Here is a 22506-nt window from a genome sequence, read left to right on the forward strand (position 1 = left end):
ATGTGATCAAAAGAGCTTACAATCTAGGTTGCTTCACAAACCGGTCTAATTATTTGAGTTCTAATACTTGCCATGAAATAAATATGATGATCTGCTGTGGGATATTTGTATGTGTAACTAGATAAGGGAGTGAAATGTGCCAGGCAGTTCCCCTGCTATGTGCGCGTCTGTCTGGTGCAAAGCGCTAATATGTTCCAGAATGGTGCGCATTGCTCAGCACTGGGCTTCACTCCCTGTCCGATCCCCGGCGCCTGCTATGAGCCAAGCGCGTGACTGGCAGTCTGCTCGTGGGGGTGGGAGTAAGAGGAGGGGGGGTGAGTGGAGGTTGCAATATTAGGGAGGGTGCCGGTTATCCAATAGGAAGGCGCAGTGGGCGAGCCTGTGCTTGTGATTAGCTGATGAGAACGTGGGAAAGAATGCAGTGAAGGTTTCACACGAATGGGGAGCAGCAGCGCGGAGTATAAATAGAGGCAGAGCCCCGCAGGCTGGGGGAGATCAGAGTGAGATACAATCCAGGCTGAGGGTGTAGGATCCAGCCTGACGCACAACACACGCCTCTGCACTGATAGCAGCACTAGCCTTATCCGGATACAACGTCCGTTTGTGACTGTACCAGCAACTGAACATGCCCGCAGATACCATGGAGAAACCCACCGCCTCCCCGATCGCAGGGGCGCCCGCTAGCTCAGCGCAGACCCCGGATAAACCCAAGAGTGCCAGCGAGCACAGAAAGGTAAATGTCGCTGCTGATACTGAAGCGTTGCCCCCGGAATATCCCCGACTAGTGCCGAGTTAGTAAAACGCTCACCTGTCTCCCCTTCTCTGTTTTACAGTCGTCCAAACCCATCATGGAAAAGCGCAGGAGAGCGCGAATCAACGAGAGCCTGGGGCAGCTCAAGACCCTCATCCTGGATGCGCTGAAAAAAGATGTAAGTTCTCTCTGGATCATATACCCCTATATATATATATATATATATATATATATATATATATATATATATATATATATATATATATATATATATATATATATATATATATATATATGTGACAGTGAGGGCACTCTCTGCTGTACATCTGGGCACATACACATTTATCCCAAATGCCAGCACAACCAGAAGCAATAACTAGCCCACAAGTGACAGAAAGTGATCCCTCTGGTATAGCCCAGCGCTATATACGGTGCCTTCTTGCCCAATGATAACCCCCCTGTGCCAATGATGATTTCACCCCTCCATGCACAGATATTCATGATCCCTTGTATTTCTCCGCAGAGCTCCAGACACTCCAAACTGGAAAAGGCCGATATCCTGGAAATGACAGTCAAGCACCTCCGGAATCTGCAGCGAGTGCAAATGACAGGTAAATGCACAGGCAGAATGTTAGCGCAGAATATTTGGGCTACTGTCTTCCCGCTGCTCTTCTCCTTCTTCTTGGGCGTTAGCAAAGGCGCAGATTGACAGTTCGAGTGGTCCATTTGCCTTCTCCCCCTGCCAGTCAGCTGGAATTAGTGCTAGTGATGTACCTCTTGGGTCAGTGCATTAACACTACTTTTATTTTCCTCGCAGCCGCTCTAACATCCGACCCCTCAGTGCTGGGAAAGTACAGAGCCGGATTTAACGAGTGCACGAACGAAGTCACACGATTCCTCTCCACCTGCGAGGGCGTCAACACCGAAGTGAGGACCAGGCTTCTCGGCCACCTCTCCAGCTGCCTGGGACAGATCGTAGCCATGAATTACCAGCAACCCCCCTCCAGCCAGCAACCACTGCACGTGCAACTGCCATCCAGCACCCCTGCCCCCATGCCCATTTCTTGCAAGGTGAACCCAGCAGAGGCCATCTCCCCAAAGGTATTCCAGGGAGGCTTCCAGCTAGTGCCAGCTACCGACGGCCAGTTTGCTTTCCTCATTCCCAACCCAGCTTATACCTCCAGCCCCGGACCTGTTATCCCTCTGTATGCCAACGCCAACGTGACATCCCCCGGCGGTCGCCAGAGTCAGTCGCCAGTGCAGGGACTCACCACCTTCGGCCACAAGATGCCTCACATGGCGCAAGCCGTTAGCCCTCTAGGGGGCAGCACCGGAGCGGACAGCGCTGAGTCAGTGTGGAGACCATGGTGATAACGCTAAGCAGCAGCCATCAGACTATATATACACATATATATATTGGTTCCGTTCTATGGGACCCTGCCTTAAAAGACAATCCGCACAAAAATCTATTTATTTCCAAATCTGGGGGATTTCACTTTTTTTATTGTTTACATAAAAAACACAACTTTGTATAGAGATGACCCATTTTTGTAACAAAGCTCTTTTACTGAGACTGTTTTTGTTTTATTTTGTACAATTGCGTACAGAAATAATGTGTAATGCCAAAGTTATTGTGTTGGTTTTTGTGTCAAAAACTTTCCGAACATGCAGGAGTTTTATTGAATAAACTCTTTTTTTTTTCATTCGAATCCAGGTGTTTGGTGTTTGGATTAGATTAGGTGGGATTGTTTGCGATTAGTACCATGGGGGTGTTGTAATAGCGAGTGCCATAAGGTACAAGGATCATTTTTATATAACAAATAAGTGCCAGATAATGCATATCACTACCAGTAATCCATTGTTATCCAAGAGGTTCTGTACCACCTGCAGTGTTACAGTATGGAGTTTGCAGTTTACTTTTTCCAAGTGGGGTAGTTGTTTATAGCAGGGGTCCCCAACGTTTTTACTCATTAGCCTTTATAAGCATTTAAAAGTAGGAGTTGGAGAGCAACACAAGCATGAAAAAGTCCATGGGCATGTCAAATAAGTGATGTGATTGGCTGTTTGGTAGCCTCTATATGCACTGGTAGCCTACAGAAGACTCTGTTTGACAGTACACCTGTGTATTTGCAACCTAAACTTGCCTCCAAGCCAGGAATTCAAATATAAGCACCTGCTTTGAGGCCACTGGAAGCAACATCCACTGGGCTGGTGAGCAACATGTTGCTCGCAAGCTACTGATTTGGGACTACTGGTTAATAAATTCCTGGTATCTACCACCAGGTCCAGACTGGGAATCAAGGCCCTGGCATTTCAGATAAACAGAGGCCCAAACAGCTCCCCCCCTTGAATAGTTCTGTCTGTCTGTCGCATCTCAAGTTGGCCATTTGACAGAACCCACATGCTGCCAGCGGCCTACATACCACAGTTCTGATACATACCTAGCCCATGCCAACCACACATGACACACAAGCAGGGTTTCCAGGTTAGCTGTTTTCCAGCCAAACTGGGCTACTAATTTTAAGTCCAGGCGGGTTTTGAAAGTACAAATTAGCCAAGGTACGGATTTGGGCTACTTTTTAGTCCTTTTTTCTTGCCCTAATGTGCCAAGCCTGTGTCTCCCAATGCATGTTGGGTAATGTAGTTTTTGTTTGCCCACTACAATACCCAGCATGCAAAGGAGCTGGCTTGTGTTGAAGTCAGGAGTTCCCAGATTTTGGGGCTCTGTACCCGGCATTCTTAAAGGGCACCTGTTGGGTAAAAATGTTATCCTCAACAAAGGTGCGGGTAGCGTAGCGTTGGCAGGGGGCATTTTTTACACAAAAACTACTGTTATCCAAAACCTGAATGCCTACACCAAGGGTTGGGGATAACATTTTTACTCATTTTTAAAGAAGAAGGAAACCCTTTTGATGCAAAACCCCTCCCTCTCGTAGGCCCCCCTCCCTCCTTCCCCCCCGGCCTGCCCCTAACTTGTTAGTCACTCCTCCATGCAGGTCCTCTCTTGCCAAGTTGATGGGCGACATCTTCGTCCGAGCACTCTTCTTCCTGTACTGATCGGCGTTTGGCGGCACATGCGCAGTAGGAGGCATTTGCTGGTTGGATCTACTGAGCATGTGCCCGAATTTCACGGTTTCCAATTTCTTTTTTCGGAAACTTCGTGACTTTCGGCACATGCGCAGTAGATCCAGCCGGCAAACGCCTCCTACTGCGCATGCGCCGCCAAATACAGGAAGAAGAGCGAACGGACGAATATGGCGCCCGGCAGGAGAGGACCTGCATGGAGGGGTGACTAACAAGTTATGAGCATTTGCGTGGGGTAGGCTGGGGAGAGGGGTTTTGCGCCGAAAAGGGTTTCCTTCCCCTTTAAGCGTTCTTGCATTTTCCGGAGACTTTGCTCAAAATTAGACCATTTTGGGCCAAAAATCTGCTGGCCATCAAAATGTCAAGAGGTTGGCCTGTTTTACCAATATTTATTGAAATTGTATATGTATTAGGGCCTTATGGGACCCCTATACCACCTGGGCCCCCTTTGTAGTTACGCCCCTGGTGACGAATGAAACTGTTCTATTTTGCTTCATGGAAAAGTTTGAAAAGAGATATTTTCATATATATTCATTTATTTTTTAGACTTTTTTTTCACTGCACATATTGTGCTATTTTTGGGCTACTTTTGAAGTGCCTCTTGGTTAGTTTTGGGCTGGTTTTGTATCTGATTTTAAAAATTAGACCTGGCAACCCTGCACACAAGTGACTATAATAATGGCACAATAGGAGAGCTGACAGCGTAGGGCAGCGGAATGCCACAGCTATTGTATGAGGCAACCAGTCTGCCCATGGGAACCATTAGGAATGCCAGTATCATGTCTAAATTCCTTTAGGGCATATTGGAGAAGAAATGTGGGCTGGCCTCTAACATTCCATTGAAAATAATAGAATTATTGCGTTTTCTATGAGGAATCCATATCCAGTTATCAATGGCAATAACAGCAGCCTCGGAATTCCCTCCAAAAATGTGTCTTAAAAAGTCACTGTCCTCCCAAGAAAGAGGGGGCGGGTTGGCGGGAGAAAGAAGCCCCTTTGTGACAGAAGATAATGAGAAGGTATAAAAGGTCTCATCTATTATGCAGCGGGCTCCCGGGGAAGGTTGGGATTGAGTTGCCTGGGAACTGAGCCGGGAGGGGGTTAAGGTGGCTTCCCCGCCGCACACATACACTTGTTACCGGCACAAGAGTAGAAGAACCACGTTTTATTTGCCCGTGCGGGGAAGTGTGGAGAAATGGGCATTTCTTTGGCGCAGCACATTATTATGACTCACTGGCTGCACTTGAAGCTAAGCCAAGTGTGAGGATTCCACCGTGTGGGAAGATAAGGGGAGGAGGCGAGACGCCCACTACACTGATTATCTGCTTATCTCTAGCACATGATTCACACCATTTATTTAAACTACATCCACTCGTCAACCTGCTGTTTTCCAGCTGTCCCTTCCCCTATAACCGTTCCACTGTAGGTGCACGTCAGTTTAATAACTGGGCGAATCCATTCTGAACGATGGGGGTGCCCACATGCAGTTTTAGATAGGCTGTCGTCTTCGATGGTACAGAAAGGACATCTGCCATACAATCAGCCCTCACTTGAAGTCCTAATTAAATCTTCTGCTCTACTAGTGATTAGCATAGTGGCAATTATTGAGTGTAGGTGTGCAACTCCAGCTTCTGCCCCTAGAGGGCGTCTTTTGGGCTACACCATTAAGTGAATAAAATAATTGACAGCCCAGGATCCTTCAATGCACCTTAAATTATACTGGGTGACATGCACCACCCCATGCACAAGTCATAAAACCCTGTGTCTGCTCTTCTCTCGACCTCTGCATAACCATTCAAATGCCACACTCCCTTCAGTAATGGGATCCCCACCTGAATATGCAGCTTTCATTCCCCAAAGGTCAATGGGTTGCATATTTCGGATCTTCTAGTAACCGTACCCCTCCTTCACTCTGTATGAAGCTTTTCCCATATTTGTACTGTGAGATCCGTCTCAAGGAAAGCACAGTCAGCCTTTGAAACGCTATACATCCCGTGCTTGTAACCGAATTCCTCCCCAGACATGAGGCACTCTCCTCTGGGACTAGCAGCTGGTGTCTGCCTAATAAAACACACACTCTCACATAATTCACAGCTGACCTTCTCTCCACCACAATCTCCGCACACCTCCTACCACTTAGGTATTTCCAGCCTCTAAATGGGGCTTAAACTGCAGCTTTCCAGAGAGACTGGAGACTTTTACTGATATGCACAGTTTCCCCCAGATTAGACTTTATTTAATTAAATGTGACATATTGAGACATTTCAGGATTAAACTGACCCCATTTTATTGAGAACATGTTCTTGCAGTCAGAATAATAAGCTCATCCAAATATCAGCATCATGGTACACAGGCATTTATAGTCGAGTCTGAAGTGCAGTGTATTCCATGGTCAATGCAGCGTCTATGAATAGAATGATAAAAGATGGAAACTAGATTATTGGGGCACATCTGCGTACTCCTGGATACATCCGTGCCAGATGTCGGGTGTAGATTTGTGTAGGCTAGATCCCAGGAACAGTCTGTTTACCATGCTACTATTGTCTATGAGTACGTGGAGTAAGGCTGGATCCCTGGGGGGTCGTCTTGGAAAGGTCCAGTAACACCAAAGACTGGAAATATTTGATACACATTTTTAGATTATATCTGTCTCTCTTGTCATCAGCAGTCTTGTTTAATGAAAGAAAGGTTTTCATACAATAAGTCTGCAAAGAAAATGTGAATTTTTGGTCAAGAACTTCCAGAACTGACCGCTAAAGTCAAGGGGAGGCAGTCAGTAGGGATGGTTTCTGGTGCTTCTCTGCCAGCTAAAGCTGACTAAATACAATCTGCTTGTTTGGTAAGGTCACTAAATGAGTGGATCTTTACCTGATTTGGCCAACTACATTCTTGGCCTTATCTAACTAATCCCCAGCCAAAGATCAGATCATTATTAGCACCTATGCAGACCCATTGGGAAAGGACTACATGTGGGATTTTTAAACTTGTCTGAAGGGCCATACACAGGCTACCAACTGGCTCAGAAGGGCATCTTAAATCTGCCTGTGTATGGTTATCTTAAGAAAGCACCCTGCTTGCCATCAGCCTAAAACATAGCTTTTCTGATATCTACTATGCGAATGTAGGCGCTACAGTCCTGCTGAAACTTGATTTGAAGCCAAGCCACCATTGCTAAATAGCAGCTTTTTTTAATATAAGATAAAGCTGGCCATACACAAGGCAATTTAGGCTGTCAATTTTGGCCCCTGGAGACCAAGTCGGCAGTTTACCTGCCCATATATGGACCCTCACTGACGCCAGCACAATAAATATCTGTCCAAAAACTAGTCAGATATACAGTATATTGGACAGTTTTAAAAATCCAGATGGATGAGGGCTACATTTAACATGTTCATGTGGTCTCCTGCCAACCAGCCTGCATAGGCATCAATTATGATCCAATCATTGGCCCAGTACAATGATCAGATTAGCCGATTTGACCCAGCATGTAAGTGACAAATCTCACTTAAAAAGGAGATGTTACTGTATATGGCTAGCTTTACTTTACTTACTTCTGACTGTGCCTGCCACAATTTAGACATACTGTATCCATGAGCAATACCTACGTTTTCTGTGTAACGCTTGCATCTACTGTATGTATGTCAATCTGGGTACAGTCCCACAAAGATAAATGGGACCAATGAATACAGGCCAAGTGGTATAAAGGGATTGTGCACAGCGCCAGACATAGGAATGTGTCTCATTTGAAGGTTAGAGTAATACAACATTTTGTCAATGTAAAATTTGTGACGATACAACTGGAAAAAAAACTGTAATTTGCCAAACTTTCTGCAATATTGTTCAGAAGTCCAGTGATTTATTACAACGCTCTCACTTTCTAACTGACTCTGCAACTGTTGCTATTGTATGATAGTTAGTGATTCAATGCATCACAATGCTTCAGGGATAGGGTGAAACTCAGGTTCTCGCTGAGGATGGAAGCAAGTTACACAGACAAGTTTTGACAGGGATTTACTGATGCAAGCATTTTGTAGGCTATGCCTTTAACAAAGTCTGCTCATGCAGCCTTAGAAAAATAATGTACTTAAGTATTTTTCCAGTACAAAATCCAGAAAGAAATTTGAAATTTGGGAGTGGCGGTGACTTTACATTCATCAGAGCTGTTCCATCTGTTTTTCTATATTTCTCAGCACAAAGCACAGACCAACAGCAGCTGGAGGACTGCAGGCTGGACATCCCTGATGTTTACAGTAGAAATATCTAAATCTGTTACACGTTATAATGTCCTTTGTGCTATTATCTATGTTCTCCCCAAGCCCCTCTGGTTGTGTGGGACCAGGACAAATGCCCTAATGCACTACCACAAAGAGTATCTCCCCCAACAGAGCCTGTTTCTAAACAGGGAATAGAAAACTGTACAAAATTATTTGGGTGTACATAGCATGGAGTCACTCAGATATGGGGGAAGAGGGAACAGGGGAAGGTGCCAGACAGTTTGAGATAAGGCTTACAAGACATTAAAGAACCCAGCCCATTATGAAAGGTGACACTCAGGCATAACCAGTTGCCCTGCCTTTCAAGTACAAAACCAGGTGGAGATGCCCCATTGGGCCCATTACAATGCAGAATTCTCTGGTGGTCTAGCTAAGATCCTTAACAGTCAAATGACAGATCTGGACGTCTCTGGAACACTTGCTTCAGCATTTCTGAGCCATATCATTCTTTTAACGCTAGTGTATGCCACGTCTTTTCTGGAGTACAAAATAGTCCCTGGCATATCAAGTACACAGAGGCTCAAACAGTCCATCATAATCTCAATAAATAATGACTGTCTACAGCATCTTACAGCAGCTGCTCTGGCATTTATCAGAACCCATAGATAGCCAGTCCAGGCCTTTTGCTTGCTACAGACAGAGCTTTTCCAATGCCTTTTGCATTTGGAAGCAGTGATATTTTGTCTTCGGCTACTCTCTGCTAAGGCACACCAGTGTTCAAAAGACTCCATATCCCATAGGCCTTACAGACAGCACAGCTACAAACAAAATTCATTGCAATATGCATTTACTCAACCTAGTGCAACCAAAAATACTGGGTAAGTAACTAATTAGCTGGGTGTTGATGGCTTTCTCACATCTCTAGTCTAGTGTCAATAAGGATCTTTTTATCATTTTGCACCTGGGGTGGGAAATTTGCTTTGGATTTGCTGATAGTGTGAAGCGGCACAAGAGTGACTGGGGTCTAGAGTGAAACTGGCTGACAATGTAGCCTTTCAGTTGTGTTTTGCGCAGTGAAACCAAGGAACAATTAATCGGTGGGGGTCAAAGTTTCACACTAAGGAGTATGACAATAGCCACTTGCATATGAAGTGCCATGCCATTTAATCCAAGGGAACACTAGATACAGAAGATGCTGGCTGCTGGTATTAGGGTATTGCTTTAGTTTAGGCAATGCCCAATTTTTAGAATCACCTAGAGACATGAGCAGACATCTATATGTCTATACAGATACATCTATCTATATCTATCTATCTATCTATCTATCTATCTATCTATCTATCTATCTATCTATCTATCTATCTATCTATTTATCATCTTTGTTTGTAAAGCACTTTAAGGACCCCCCAGTGCTGTACAATATATACACAGGGAGGACAAGTAATATAAAAAATACAAACATGATATCTCTTTCATCTATCAATCTGAGGGAGCTTCTTCCCATCAGGCCTGGACTGGGAGTCAAAATAGGCCCTGCCATTCCAAGTACACAGAGGCCCAAACAGCCCCCTACCAGCCCACTATATGGTATCTTCCTTTGGAACCATATAGCAGCCCCTCTGGCATTTGCCAGAACCCACAGATTACCAGTCCGGGCCTGCTTCCCATACACTGCTGAAACCCCACATCAAAGATGCCAAGTCAAGTCAATTAATTTCATTATCCTGATGTCTATGGGCATTCAAAGAATTTTCTTTCTTCAATGCAGTGGCTTGGGGGAGTTGAAAGGGATCAGTCCCCTGGGATGATCTCCAGAGAAGTCGGTAACCTCATCCTTCCAGACTGAGCAGATGTATTAACATATATGGCGGGATATAAGCAATGCCTTTCCTGGGTATCCAAGCTGGGGAACACTGCTATTATTAACTCTTTTCCTTCCAGCCTCAGAGCTGCAAGCTCCCGTGTCAGACTGCAGGGCCTCTGTTGGTGTCCTTTTAAGTCTCATTACTGCTTTACATGTATAATTTAACCCATCCACCCTGTGGGAATCCCATTCGTGCCGGAGATCTGTTATTACAAGCCTGAGAATTAAGCTCCAGAGATGCCACATATGGCTGAGCTGCCAGTGAGAGGCCCCACAGGGAACATTATCATACAGATCAGCACTATAATAAACTCAGGTCAATTATAAGCTTAGCTGCATTTGACCCCACCCTCTGGGGAAGGAAAAATGAATGGGTTATATGTATCAATTTGGTGCTGTACATGTCACGCAACCACTTGCAGCTTTCCTGTGGGTCACATCATTTAGCAGCTTTAAACTGAATTGATTCAATGTGAATAAATGAATTGGTTCAGTGTGGAGCTGAAATAAAAGGCAGCCCCTCAGTCTCATACCAGCTCTCTGTTCAACAAAAATTCAGCATTTTGCCTTTTTATTCAATGTAAAATAAGGAACAGTGCTTGAGCCCACCATGCATAATATAATCTACCTAATTACACAGGAACACTTAAAGGGATCCTGTCATCAGAAAAACATTTGTTTGCTCTTTTGAGAAATGGATTTCAGTGCAGAAGTCTGCTGGAGTAGCACTATTAACTGATTCATTTTGAATTTTTTTTTTCCATGACAGTATCCCTTTAAAAGTTTATATATGTTATAATATATATATATATATATATATATATATATATATATATATATATATATATATATATACGAGATCCAAAGGTGCACTCCGTTAACTGCGTCAAGCCCTGGGTGCCAGCCAAAGTAAATGGATATTTGCAGAAGAAAGCGACACTCACAGGAAGTTTTTGATGCAAGATATTCGTGTATTTATTCCACTCTGAGTGGAATAAATACACGAATATCTTGCATCAAAAACTTCCTGTGAGTGTCGCTTTCTTCTGCAAATATATATATATATATATATATATATATATATATACAGCGTGGGGTTGGATGGATGGATGCCTAGGTGCTGGAACTTCAAAAACAATAGTATTCAAGTATCAAAAAGAGTCCGCACACACAGGACTTAGGTGAGAAAGAAAAATGTCGTTTATTCAACGTTTTGGCCCAGTCACATGAGCCGTCCTCAGGAAGTGAAGGTGCACCAATAAACAAACAGAAGATATTTATACACATTAGAGAAACAAAAAGGCGCCAGGTGCACCAATAAACATACAGATATTTATACACATTAGAGAAACAAAAAGGTGCCAAATAACAAAAATAAAAAGGTAGTGAGGGACGTGTGTGTGGGGCGCTCGTGAAGATGACGTCATCTACCAGTCAACCCGCTAGGTAAGTGAAGAGCGTCCGCACATTGAGGGATGAGAACAACACACCCATCTCTATACCGTGTATATAGAATATTCGTGAATAGTACATAACATCAAGTGAAAATAAAAATAAGAACAGGCTAAAAACACGGAGGTTACCCCCGCCAATACATGGACCTACTTGCAGTGTTTGAGGCACATGAGCAGCAGAAATGGATGTCGCCACCATTAACAGGTACGGGCATGGACGTATGGAATGTGGCAGCTCCTGCTTTATTACCCCTACTTGTAGCTGTTGCCCGTAGGGGCCAGCGAGTGCAGCACGATCTCTGGGTTACGCCAGGGGAAAGGTTGGTTCTGCCGGTTCACATGCTCACCCTGCCATCAAGCACTGGCCTCACAATTAGAAGTCTACCGTCAGGAAATCTCATAAGCCGTAAAAACGGTATTGGTGGAGGTGCATGTGTGTTTGGACAGCGGACTGATTTAATGGCTCACTTATCCAAACAACAAGTCCAAAGCACACGCTTAGCACCGAGAGAAAAACATCCCAGACATACGGTATAATAGTGTCAGGCTTAGGGTGTTGCGAAGCACTTAAGAAACCGGTGTCAATCACGCTGCTGGGGCGACATGTAATGTAATGTCCTTTAATCTATTGCAGGAGCTGTCAGACATCTCCCGAAACCCTGTGTGGGGCCGTCCTAAGGCCCTCAGCTCAACTTTGTCTCACTGCAGGCAGATATCCTGAGAGAAAATGGAAAGAAAGATGCATCAATGATTGTTGATATATTGTTAACAATACTAAATGTTTGTATCCAGTAAATAAAGCACGTCAACTCTTATAGACATATTTGTGTCAAAACTGTAACCAACAGGTATCAATATAGTCGACTTGTAACAAGCATATAGGAGATGGGTGGAGATCACACTCACAGGATCTATTCTGGAATGTCTTATCTATACTCTGAATACTAGGGTTGAGGGAAACAACGTAATGCTAGAAAAAAATGTGAACACTAGTCACAGGGTAAAAGTCAGACCCTTACGTTAGTCTATATCTTCCCACTTCATGTATAGAGAATAATAGTTCAACATTTCCGACAACACAAAGTGTGGATGAATATGTCAAAATGCAAAAGGATAAATAAAGGTTATTCAACAGTATAGAAAAACGTTGTTAGTTCGTTAGACATAAGAAGTTCAATGCAGTCAAGATTGGATGAAAAATAGTGCAAAAGATTGTTCAAAAAAAGGGAGACATAGGTAAAGTCTCATTAAGCCCTTTGGGGGCCAACGTGTCCAATTTATAAATCCACATCGATTCCCTCTGTAAAAGTAGCAAACCCCTGTCACCTCCCCTCCGGGGCGCTGGAACGTGATCAATCAACATGTGGCGAAACTGTGGTAGGGTATGTCCACACTTGACCCAGTGTTTGGGTACCGGTTGGTCCGCTCTACCACTGGAAAGGGCCAGTCTAATCGCACTTCTGTGATTATTCATCCTTTCCCTATATGTTGTTGTTGTTTTGCCCACATAGTGTAAGCCACAAGGACACCAAGCCATGTGTACCACATGGTCCGACATACAGGATAACCTAAAATTGATGGAGTATTTACGACCCGACCTCGGATGTGTAAAGTGTGACCCTTGTAACATACCGCTGCATGTTAGACAGTTTGTACATTTAAAGTAACCCTTTCGTAGTGGTGTGTCCAACCACGTAGTCCCCAACTTGGGCACAGGCTGTATATCCTTAACCACCAATAAGTCACTAAGATTCTGTCCCCTTCTATAGGCCAAAAGGGGCCTTTTCTTTTCAAAGAAAGGTAAGTGAGTGTCAGAAATATCTTGAACTGCATTGTGCCTGGCTACCCTCCAAAGTAAAGCACTGATACAGTGCCGATACTACCCTGCAAAATGTATTTTCACTGCTGACTTATATAAAAAAACAATAACAAGGGGGACAGTGCTACACACACACACACAGTACTGCTTTTTGAAGTTTTAGGTGCAAGCTGTAAACCTCTCTGCTCGAAAGAAGAACATTCCAGCAGCACTCTAAACTGGTGAAAGAAAGTGATTTATTCATGCCACAAATCAGGAGTAGGGTTGCCACCTTTTCTGGGAAAAAAATACCGGCCTTCCTATATATTTATCTTTTCTCCCTATTTATAACATTGGGATCAACTATAATTTTTACAGGCCAGGCATGTAAAATACCGGCCAGGTGGCAGCCCTAATCAGGAGTCATTTCGGGTTTTGCCCATCCACATTGTGTAACATTCAGCCTTAAATAGGTCTACAGGGGGAGGTGTACAAACACAATGTGAAACACAACTCCTAGCAGCCCCTGTGGAATAAAATACCAAATTCCATTTTGTTACATTTTAAAGTGAATATTGCAAAATCTCTTATACAGTATATAAGCAGATCCATTAATGCTGATGCCAATATACCCCGTATTCATATCACAATGAATGATTAACCATGTGAAGAATGCCACTATGAAAAATAGATATCCATTTAAATGTTCACATGAAACAAGTCCATAAAAGAGAATGTCCATGTAGAATGTCCCTGTGAAACAAAATTGGTGCAGATTATTTCCTATGTATTAAAACAACAATCATTTACTTACAATATTTATACTCTACACCTGAATGTCTATGTATTTTAGAACACCAGTCATTAAAGACAGTGTTAAAGCTAAAAGTTACTTGTTCAAACATTAAAACTGTGTTCCATTTAATACCCCCACTGGGCTGTCTACACTTGCACCACCACCACCCCTCCCCAATAGCCACTGGGTCTGCTGCCTCTATAGTCATCCCAAAATCGATGACTGTTGTTATAGTGAAACATTATATTTCCAATGCACCATCATTTTTAGTTACCATTCACAGCATCCTCTGTTACCATCATATTTTGGAATCCCATCTAAAGTCCAAAGGGAATTGTAGGTTTTAGACTCCTGACAGTCACAGTACACAGACAGCTATCAAGCTGACTCCATAGTTGTAAATTACACGTTGCCTTTAGCTGGCAATCTCCCTCACATTCCTCACACCTTGATGTCATTATAAAACAGCAATCAAACCAGAAAGTAAGTGGTGTAGTATTATATTATTCCCCTTAGCAAGCTTTCCGCAATTTAACTCAATTCATATATCAGTGTGTAATTTGTAGAGGTAGATACAAATAAAGTAAAAAAAAATATTCTTTGCCACAGCTAGATTAAAATAGTAGAAAAACAGTGGTTTTTAACATTCCTGATATATCATCTCTAGGACCCTGATTTTCCTAATTATGACACTTTTTTCACATTACTACAGCTTAAAGAACTTCTAAGCACTGTTCTCTGTGGAGCACATATAATTGGGTTGCTGACCCTCTTTTATTGAAGAGTGCAGTAAACAGACTTGCTATATCACTCACTATTTTTTGGCTTCACTATAAGGATTATTTGGGCTGGTTTATTTAAAATTAAATAAAAAGTACCATTCCCAAGTCTCAGGGATAACTGTATGTCTTTAAACCTAACAAGACTGACTTTTAAGGGTCATCCGGTCCTCGCAGTCCTCGGCCCAATTGCATTTTTAAACTTGTTCGATAGATACCTGGGAAATTTGGCAACATAATGGCAGAACACTGTCTGTACCCAGGTCCGCCATCAGGTTGGCACAGGGGGTAAAGTTGTACTGGGCCCCAGACCTAAAGGGGATCCTGGCTGTGGTGCACTTTCTGAATTAGGCAGGCCCTTGGCTGCATGCGAGCTGAACCCGAAGTCCCAAAGCACCAAAGTACCGTATGTACCATAAGTAAGTTCTGAGGTGTCAAAGTCCAGAAGTGACAAAGACCTGAAGCTCCGTAGCTGCGAACGGAGCTGAAGACACAAACAAAAATGAAGCGACCAGAAGCCAGGAAAGGAGCTGGAGGAATTCAAAAAAGCAGTCATCGCTGAGGACAAGGAGAAGAACCTAAGGTAAGTTTTTTTTACCTTGTGGGGGGGGGACCACCAATTGTTTTTTTTTCAACTTGTAGGGGGGACCATGGCCTCCAATAGGATTTTAGCGCCCATGTTTGTGTGGATTTTTTACTGTGGTGGTGGGGTGTGTGGTTTAGGACGGAGCCTGTGGATGGGAAGCAGATTTTTTTTGTGGTACGGGGCCCTGTGATTTCTGAAGGCAGCCAAGTCTGTAAGTCATACTGCTGGATGGATTTGCAGAAAGTATTTCAGCTGAACATACTGTACTTGTTAGCAGTTCCTGACAGTGGACTAAAACCAACTGTGCCACTGCTGTTTATGCTATTCCCAAAAAAACACTGTATGGTATTTGCTGATACATATATATTGTAGCCAGCCAGCACACATGTGAATGGAAGTATGTGCGCAGGGCACGTGTATTGCAGCAGCAGCCAAGGCCTCCCAGTCTCTTCCCCCTCAGTGAGGCAGGGCCGCGGTCTGTACGCTGTAGGCAGAGGTCGTGAGAACAGAACGAACCTCACAGTTTGCAGTTGGGCACAGCTCCAGCCAGATAATCCCATTTTGGCAGCCAGGCAGGGTCCTCCCTTATTGTGTGGGAGGTGAGAGCTCTGTGGACTGAGGAAAGGGGTTGTCTGATAAGGACAGTTGCACATCCTGCTGCAGTCAAAGCTCTAAGTTGTGACTTATAACTGCATAGATTTCCGACAGGGTTGTCCGTCGTAAAGGTTTCAAAGTAATGTTCTATCTTCCTAAAGGCAGAGTTACACACTGCATGTCCTAGCAAGTGTCCACAAGCCAAAGGTTGACATCCAGTACTGGGGAGTTGTATTTAAAAATGATGGAGAACCAGGGGTTGGGTATTCCTTGATCACTAGCAGGGACATAACTACAGAGGAAGAAGACCCTGCAGCTGCAGGGTTGGCCCAGGAGGTATAAGGGCCCCACAAGGCCCTAATTCTTATATAATTTTAATACATATTGGTTAAACTAGTCAACCTCTAGATATTTTGGGGGCCTGAAAAATAACTTGCTGTGGGGCCCAGTAATATCTAGTTACATCACTGATCACTAGAGTGCAGTATCCATTTTCTATACTGGACTGGGATACATGGGGCTCACCAGAGCTCCTCATCCCAGGGCCCCAAACACACAAGCACACCTGCTGCCACCAGCCTTCACTGCTCTCAAAATCCAGCCACCCTCTGCTTTGTACACAGAGGAGCAGGACGTTCTCAACAAAATATGGGGCCTAAAGGGGAAAGTGCTTGGTGCCCCAAGGTGTTTTACCTCTCCCTTTAGCCTTCATTAACCTGCAGAAAATGGACTGAAACATTCACTGTATTCCAGGGGGCAAGTCCAATCCTGACCATTTTCCAAAGTGCTGTATTATTAGTGCTAGTTACTTTATCAAACTTTTTAGTCGGTAAGGGAATAAAAAGATTGCTGGGTTTAGTAACCTTAGCAACCAATAAATAGAAGCATTAAACATTTCATTCCATCGGGGTGCTTTGTGCATAACACCTCTGTAGGCCCTACGCTTACTAAAAATTAACATTTTTATTATAGGTTTACTAGGGTTATTTTTATGACGTTGGAATGAGTCACCTGTAGTATGTTATAGAATGGCTAATTCTTAGCAACTTTTCAATTGGTCTTTATGTTTCTTTTTATAGTTTTGAATTATTTGACTTCTGATTCATTCCAGCTTTTAAATGGGCGTTACTGACCCCATCTTAATACAAATGTTCTGTAAGGCTACATATTAAATGTTAAAGCTACATTTTATTACTCTTTCTATTCAGACCCTCTCCTATTCATATTGCAGTCTCTTATTAAATTAATGCATGACTGCTAGGGTAATTTGGGCATAAGAAACCACCCCCTTTAAAGAAAAACCAGATGAACACATACCTATTCCATATTGTCACTACAAAATAATGTTACTTGTTTATTTAAAGAGCTGTGCATAATGACTGAGATTCAAAATAGGTCTTTGTCTATTCAGGTACATAGAAGGTAATGTACATTTAAAATATATAATACAAAAACATAATTTGGTTTAAGTAGAAAATGGTGAAACATCCAAACCAATTGTCTACGTAGAGTATGCTTGGCATACGATGTGAGCCTCTTTAAAGCCATCTGTATGCTATTGTGGGTTTGCAGTAAAGAATTCTTTCTTCAAACAGTTAGTCATTATAACAAAGGAAGAGCATGGTAGTCATTAGTGATAAGAGATACAGCAATTATGTGTGGTCAAGCTTCAACTTTGCCACATATTGTGGTTATTAAACAAAATAATACAACTCATTCAATATGGCTCATTTGTTGGCTTTAATATTTTACACATACTTAAGATTTTGGATGATAACAGTACATTTTTCTTTTGAATTAAGCCCAGTTTGAGCTTGCTCAGCGTAGTACTAGAATAGTCAGTGCAGTACTGGAAGAGTCAGTGACCCAATACACACTTAAAACCATTTTCTTTTTAATTTTGCCTTGTTCTCCAATGTGCAATCACATCTGTGCTTGCTCAAACTAGTTCCCTAGCAGGGGGTCACTGAGGAACATCATACAGTTTGGCTGGAAAACAAATCAGATTGCAGGAAATATCTGGTGCATATGTGACCATCTATGGGCCTACAGTTTGTCATACAATAGTAGCTTTTCTATAAAATTGTTCATGTAATATATTGTATGTATATGTATTGTATGTAATGGATGTGAAGCATCAAATAAACTAAACAAAAAACCTAAAAAGGCCAGGTCAAATGAGGGGCTTTCCACACTGGCCTAACATATGCGAGGATCTCACTGGCCATAGAAAGAGGGGGATTCAATTGGTTCATCCCAAATTTGTAAGCATTGTAGATTTTATAGAAAAGTAAAAATAGGAAAATACGTGTAACTTGGTAAGAGACACTGTAGGGAAGACCCCGCCCTATAGTGCTTACAATCTAAGTGAGTGCAAAACACAGGGACAAATAGGATGGCAGATAGGATGACAACTTGCCCATATTTGCAAGATTTGTACAGATCGAGCTGGAGCAAACTGTGCAGGCAACAGATGCTACTCATACACAGTGAGGATGTCTGACAGTCTGGGTTAGGAAAGGTGCCCATGTTTTTGTCACTTTCTTTTGACAGGATATTAAGGAACAGCACTTCCAGATATAAATGCAGATAAGGAGAACACAATCACCTTTTCATGCAACATTCACTTTATCTAATTTGGCTGCTGATGGGGTTTCGCAATCCAAGCAACCTTCTCTTGCAGATGCTGCCCCTGGTCACCACTATGGACAAGGAAATCCACCATAATAATCTTTATATCTATATAACACATTGAATCAAATAATTATGTTTGCCTTATGAGATCTCTTTATAAGATCAACATTATCTGAAGATAAGATTTCAATCATCAGACAGTAACACTGACCTGCTGGTAATTCAATGGTTCCTTGAAGATTGTGCCTTCAGACCTTCTTGCGTCCGGTAAAACAACATAGCAATTTGTGCCTGAATATTTCACTAAGCACTTCATTCATAAATAAGCCCTACTGTTTATATTTGTATAGAAAACTGGCTAAAGATACTGTAGATTACTAAGAGTGGGAATAAATAGAACATTTTCTAGATGAACCAGATGAACCAGATGTACCACAGGGACTAAAAGAAGAGGTGCTTAAAGGGGACATGATTACTTTGTACAAGTACATAAGACATTATTGACAGATGCAGTAACGGAACTAAGGAGGGATGGCAACGGGTGCAGACGGGCCCTCCACCCCCCTCCCGGTGCGATCACACCCCCTAAACCCCCAGTAGTTACTCCCCTGGACAGATGGTTGGGAGGGGGGTTCTTTTACATGGAAAAGTACACAGAACCAGAGGCCAACCTTTAGATCAGAAATTCAAAACTTTCAGTTGAAGCAGCATAGGTGGTTCTTCACAGTGAGGGTTATAGAACCCTACAGATTATGGCAGAATCCATTAATACCTTTAGGAGGGGCTTGGATGATTTATTGAACAAGCATAATATAATAATAATAGTATATATGCTGTAGTTTATACATGTGAGTGTATAGATAGTTCTGTATAGGCATGTGTATATACAGTATGTGCACTAGAGTTTGTTTTAGAAGGGATGAACTTGATGGACTTAACTACTGTATATAACTATGTCTGCCCATGGGTTTATTGCTACTTAATTTATTTAAAAAAAGTTAGCATTGTAGGTACTGTCACTGTTTTTGCTATATGTATAGACTACATACAGGGTCTATTCACTTTGCAGAGTTATTTGGGCCAGGATGCTGGGAGATCCACTAATGGGTTGAATCTAATGGACAGTCACCTTAAAGAGATTCTGTCACAGGAAAACATGTTTTTTCAAAGCACATCAGTTAATAGTGCTGCTCCAGCAAAATGTTGCACTGAAATCAGTTTTTAAAAGGAGCAAACACATTTTTTACATTTAATTTTGAAATCTGATATGGGGTTAGACATATTTTCCATTTCCCAGGTGTCCACAGTCATGTGACTTGTGCTCTTACTGCTGCACATCAAGTTGGAGTGATCTTACCTCCCTCTCCAGCAGCAATACAATAAAAATAAAAAATAAAAAATAAAAACAGTAGAGAAATGGGAAGATAACCAGATAACACAGGATAACAGCTCCTTGGTACATAGGAGAATAGCACTGAATAGTAAAAATCCATGTCCCACTGTGACTTCTCCAGTAACATTGAGTTAGAGAGCCAATAGCCTGTCTGAAAGCAGTTCCATCCTGAAGTGCTGGCTTTTTCTGAAAGCACATGACCAGGCAAAATGGCCACAGATGGCTGCTCACACACCAATATTACAAATGAAAAAAAATACAGATGTTGGTTCAGGAATAAAATTTTATATTGTAGAGTGCATTATTTGCAGTGTAAACAGTGTAGTTTAGAAATAAAAACAACACCATAAAAATCATGACAGTATCCCTTTAATTCAATCTATATTTCTATGGAACTATGTTATTCTATTGTGTTTCAAATCAGATGTGCTGGGCTCTTACTTACAGATTTATATGAGAAGTTGTGTTTGTTTTGTTTGTTTTCTGCGTATTCCTTATTGTATGAAGATCTTGTATTGCAGTTCCATTTTCCCATGGATATCATACACTACTAGATATGCTTAAGTGCAATTGATTCCCTGTATAAAAAAAACTATATGCAATTGCAAATTAATGGACTGAGACCTATATAATTTCCAGTTTTTTCACAAGCTTCACAGGTCAATTTTACAAGCCAGCCAGCTGTAAGCTTGCTTCCTGTGCTTAATATAGTAGACGTAGTTATGCAATAACAACGTCTGGAAAATTTATTACTACTGGTTAAATTATGCATTTCACTGTTCTTCCCTGTGAGCCATACAACATCAAAATGTCCCTTCCTACTTCACTCTACTATTGATATGACTATATAGCAAACTCCTGGGAACTCCCAAGGTAGAAGTAGCCATCTGGACTTGGAGGGTGTCATAAAGGCTCTGACTTTTGTACTTACATCAGAGACTAGAGTATTAATAAAGCACTGGTGACTACAGGCTGTACAAGAATTTAGTTCAAACTGCAGGTTATTGGTCTTGCTGTCAGCAGTGTAAATTCAAAGCAGAAAATGTTTAGTTGATCTAATGATAATAGAGAAGTAATAAACAAGGTGGTCAGTTGTTATATTTCAGTAAGAAATATATCTTGTTCAGACAAGCAGCAGTAACATGTCAGGATACAAAGTAGAGACAGGTAGGTAGGAAGCCGATACTGGATTTGCAGCTAAAGAGGAAATGGAAAAAATAAAGGCTAAAAACACACAAACAGGAATGCAGATTTGACAGGGGAGGCTATACAGCAATGGGAAGAACATAAAAATTCCACACAGAGATATTTCTCTAACTGGACTGAACACAATACACATGCTGTTTGTGGCAGTGAGCCTTTTGTCACCATATAGACAAACGATAGGCCTTGTTTTCAACACCATCTACTAGTATATGGATAGTCTGGGTACAGCTGGCCTCAAAAACAGATCCACTTTCATGTGCTAGTGGGTAGTCATAGGCGAATAAATTCACCAGGCATGGATTTGCGGCAAATTTTCATGTTTCGCCGCCCCCAAAAAATGTTTTCGTGAAACTGCGTCGAAAATTCGCCTGTGAAAAATCCATCACGACAAAAAAAAATTGTCAAGCACATAAAAATATATTAAAATATTAAAATTGTCGCATACACGCTCAGATTCAGGCAAATTTAGTCACCCGGTGATTAATCGCCTCTTCTTCGGGCAACTAATCTCCCCGAACTGCCTTCCGCTGTGTTCCCGCCGGCTAGAATGTAAATCGCCGCGGGGATGGCACTCGGAGCACTTCGTTTTCCAAAGTCGCTCAAAGTTTCCACCAAGATCTTTTCTTATCTGCCAGGTAGTTCTTGTTCAGGTTTGTGTATATCAGTTCTTAGTGTACTGAGCATGCACCCACCCAAAAGCAGTGCAAGAATTACCCCACTTTCATGTGCTAGTGGGTAGTGATGGGGATATAAGGCAAATGTTCGTGTTTCACTGCTGCAAATGTTTTTGCAAAACTGTGTCAGAAATTCGCCGGGGGAAAATCCACCACCACAAAATGCATATTAAAATTGTCGCTTGCATAAATAATTGTCGCACGTCAAAATTATTTTGACGCCCGTTGACTTCCAAGCATTTTGTCGAATGCCCATCACTACTAGTGGGTTTTTACAGAACTAGTGCACTGCCCATGAGTAAAAAGTTTTAACCTTTTGTTATCTTATCATTTCAACTTATGTAAACATTTATGCTACAAAATTATTAGGTGATGATAATCACGTTTGACCATAAGGCCAGAAAGTTATGGCCCATCATTATATATGATCCTATGAGTTGGGCACAGGTCCTTCCAATTGGACCATGAGAAAAGAAATTTGTCTGGATAATGATGGATGCCAGGCAAATCAGACAAAACAATTCCTCTTTTTGTGACATACATTTTGTGAGATCTGCCACTTTAGGAAGTTATCAATGGGAATCAAGTTGTGTCTATTAATAGCTGACTCCTGGACCCTTCTTTTTTATGTATTCATATTTCAGTAAATACAGGTTAACTGGTGTGTATTATTTGCACT

General features: G+C 42.2%; 1 protein-coding gene across 1 annotated transcript; it reads left to right on the forward strand.

Annotated features, from left to right (window-relative positions):
- The first annotated feature begins 530 nt into the window (after positions 1–530).
- hes4.S (hes family bHLH transcription factor 4 S homeolog) lies at positions 531–2460 on the forward strand. Its single transcript, NM_001089105.1, is given in 4 exon segments — positions 531–733; positions 834–929; positions 1275–1362; positions 1569–2460. Coding segments are annotated over 4 exon segments (846 nt in total). The 5' UTR covers positions 531–625; the 3' UTR covers positions 2123–2460.
- Positions 2461–22506: the final 20046 nt, after the last annotated feature.

The sequence above is a fragment of the Xenopus laevis genome, chromosome 7S, assembly GCF_017654675.1.
Source record: "Xenopus laevis strain J_2021 chromosome 7S, Xenopus_laevis_v10.1, whole genome shotgun sequence".
Lineage (NCBI taxonomy): Eukaryota > Metazoa > Chordata > Amphibia > Anura > Pipidae > Xenopus > Xenopus laevis.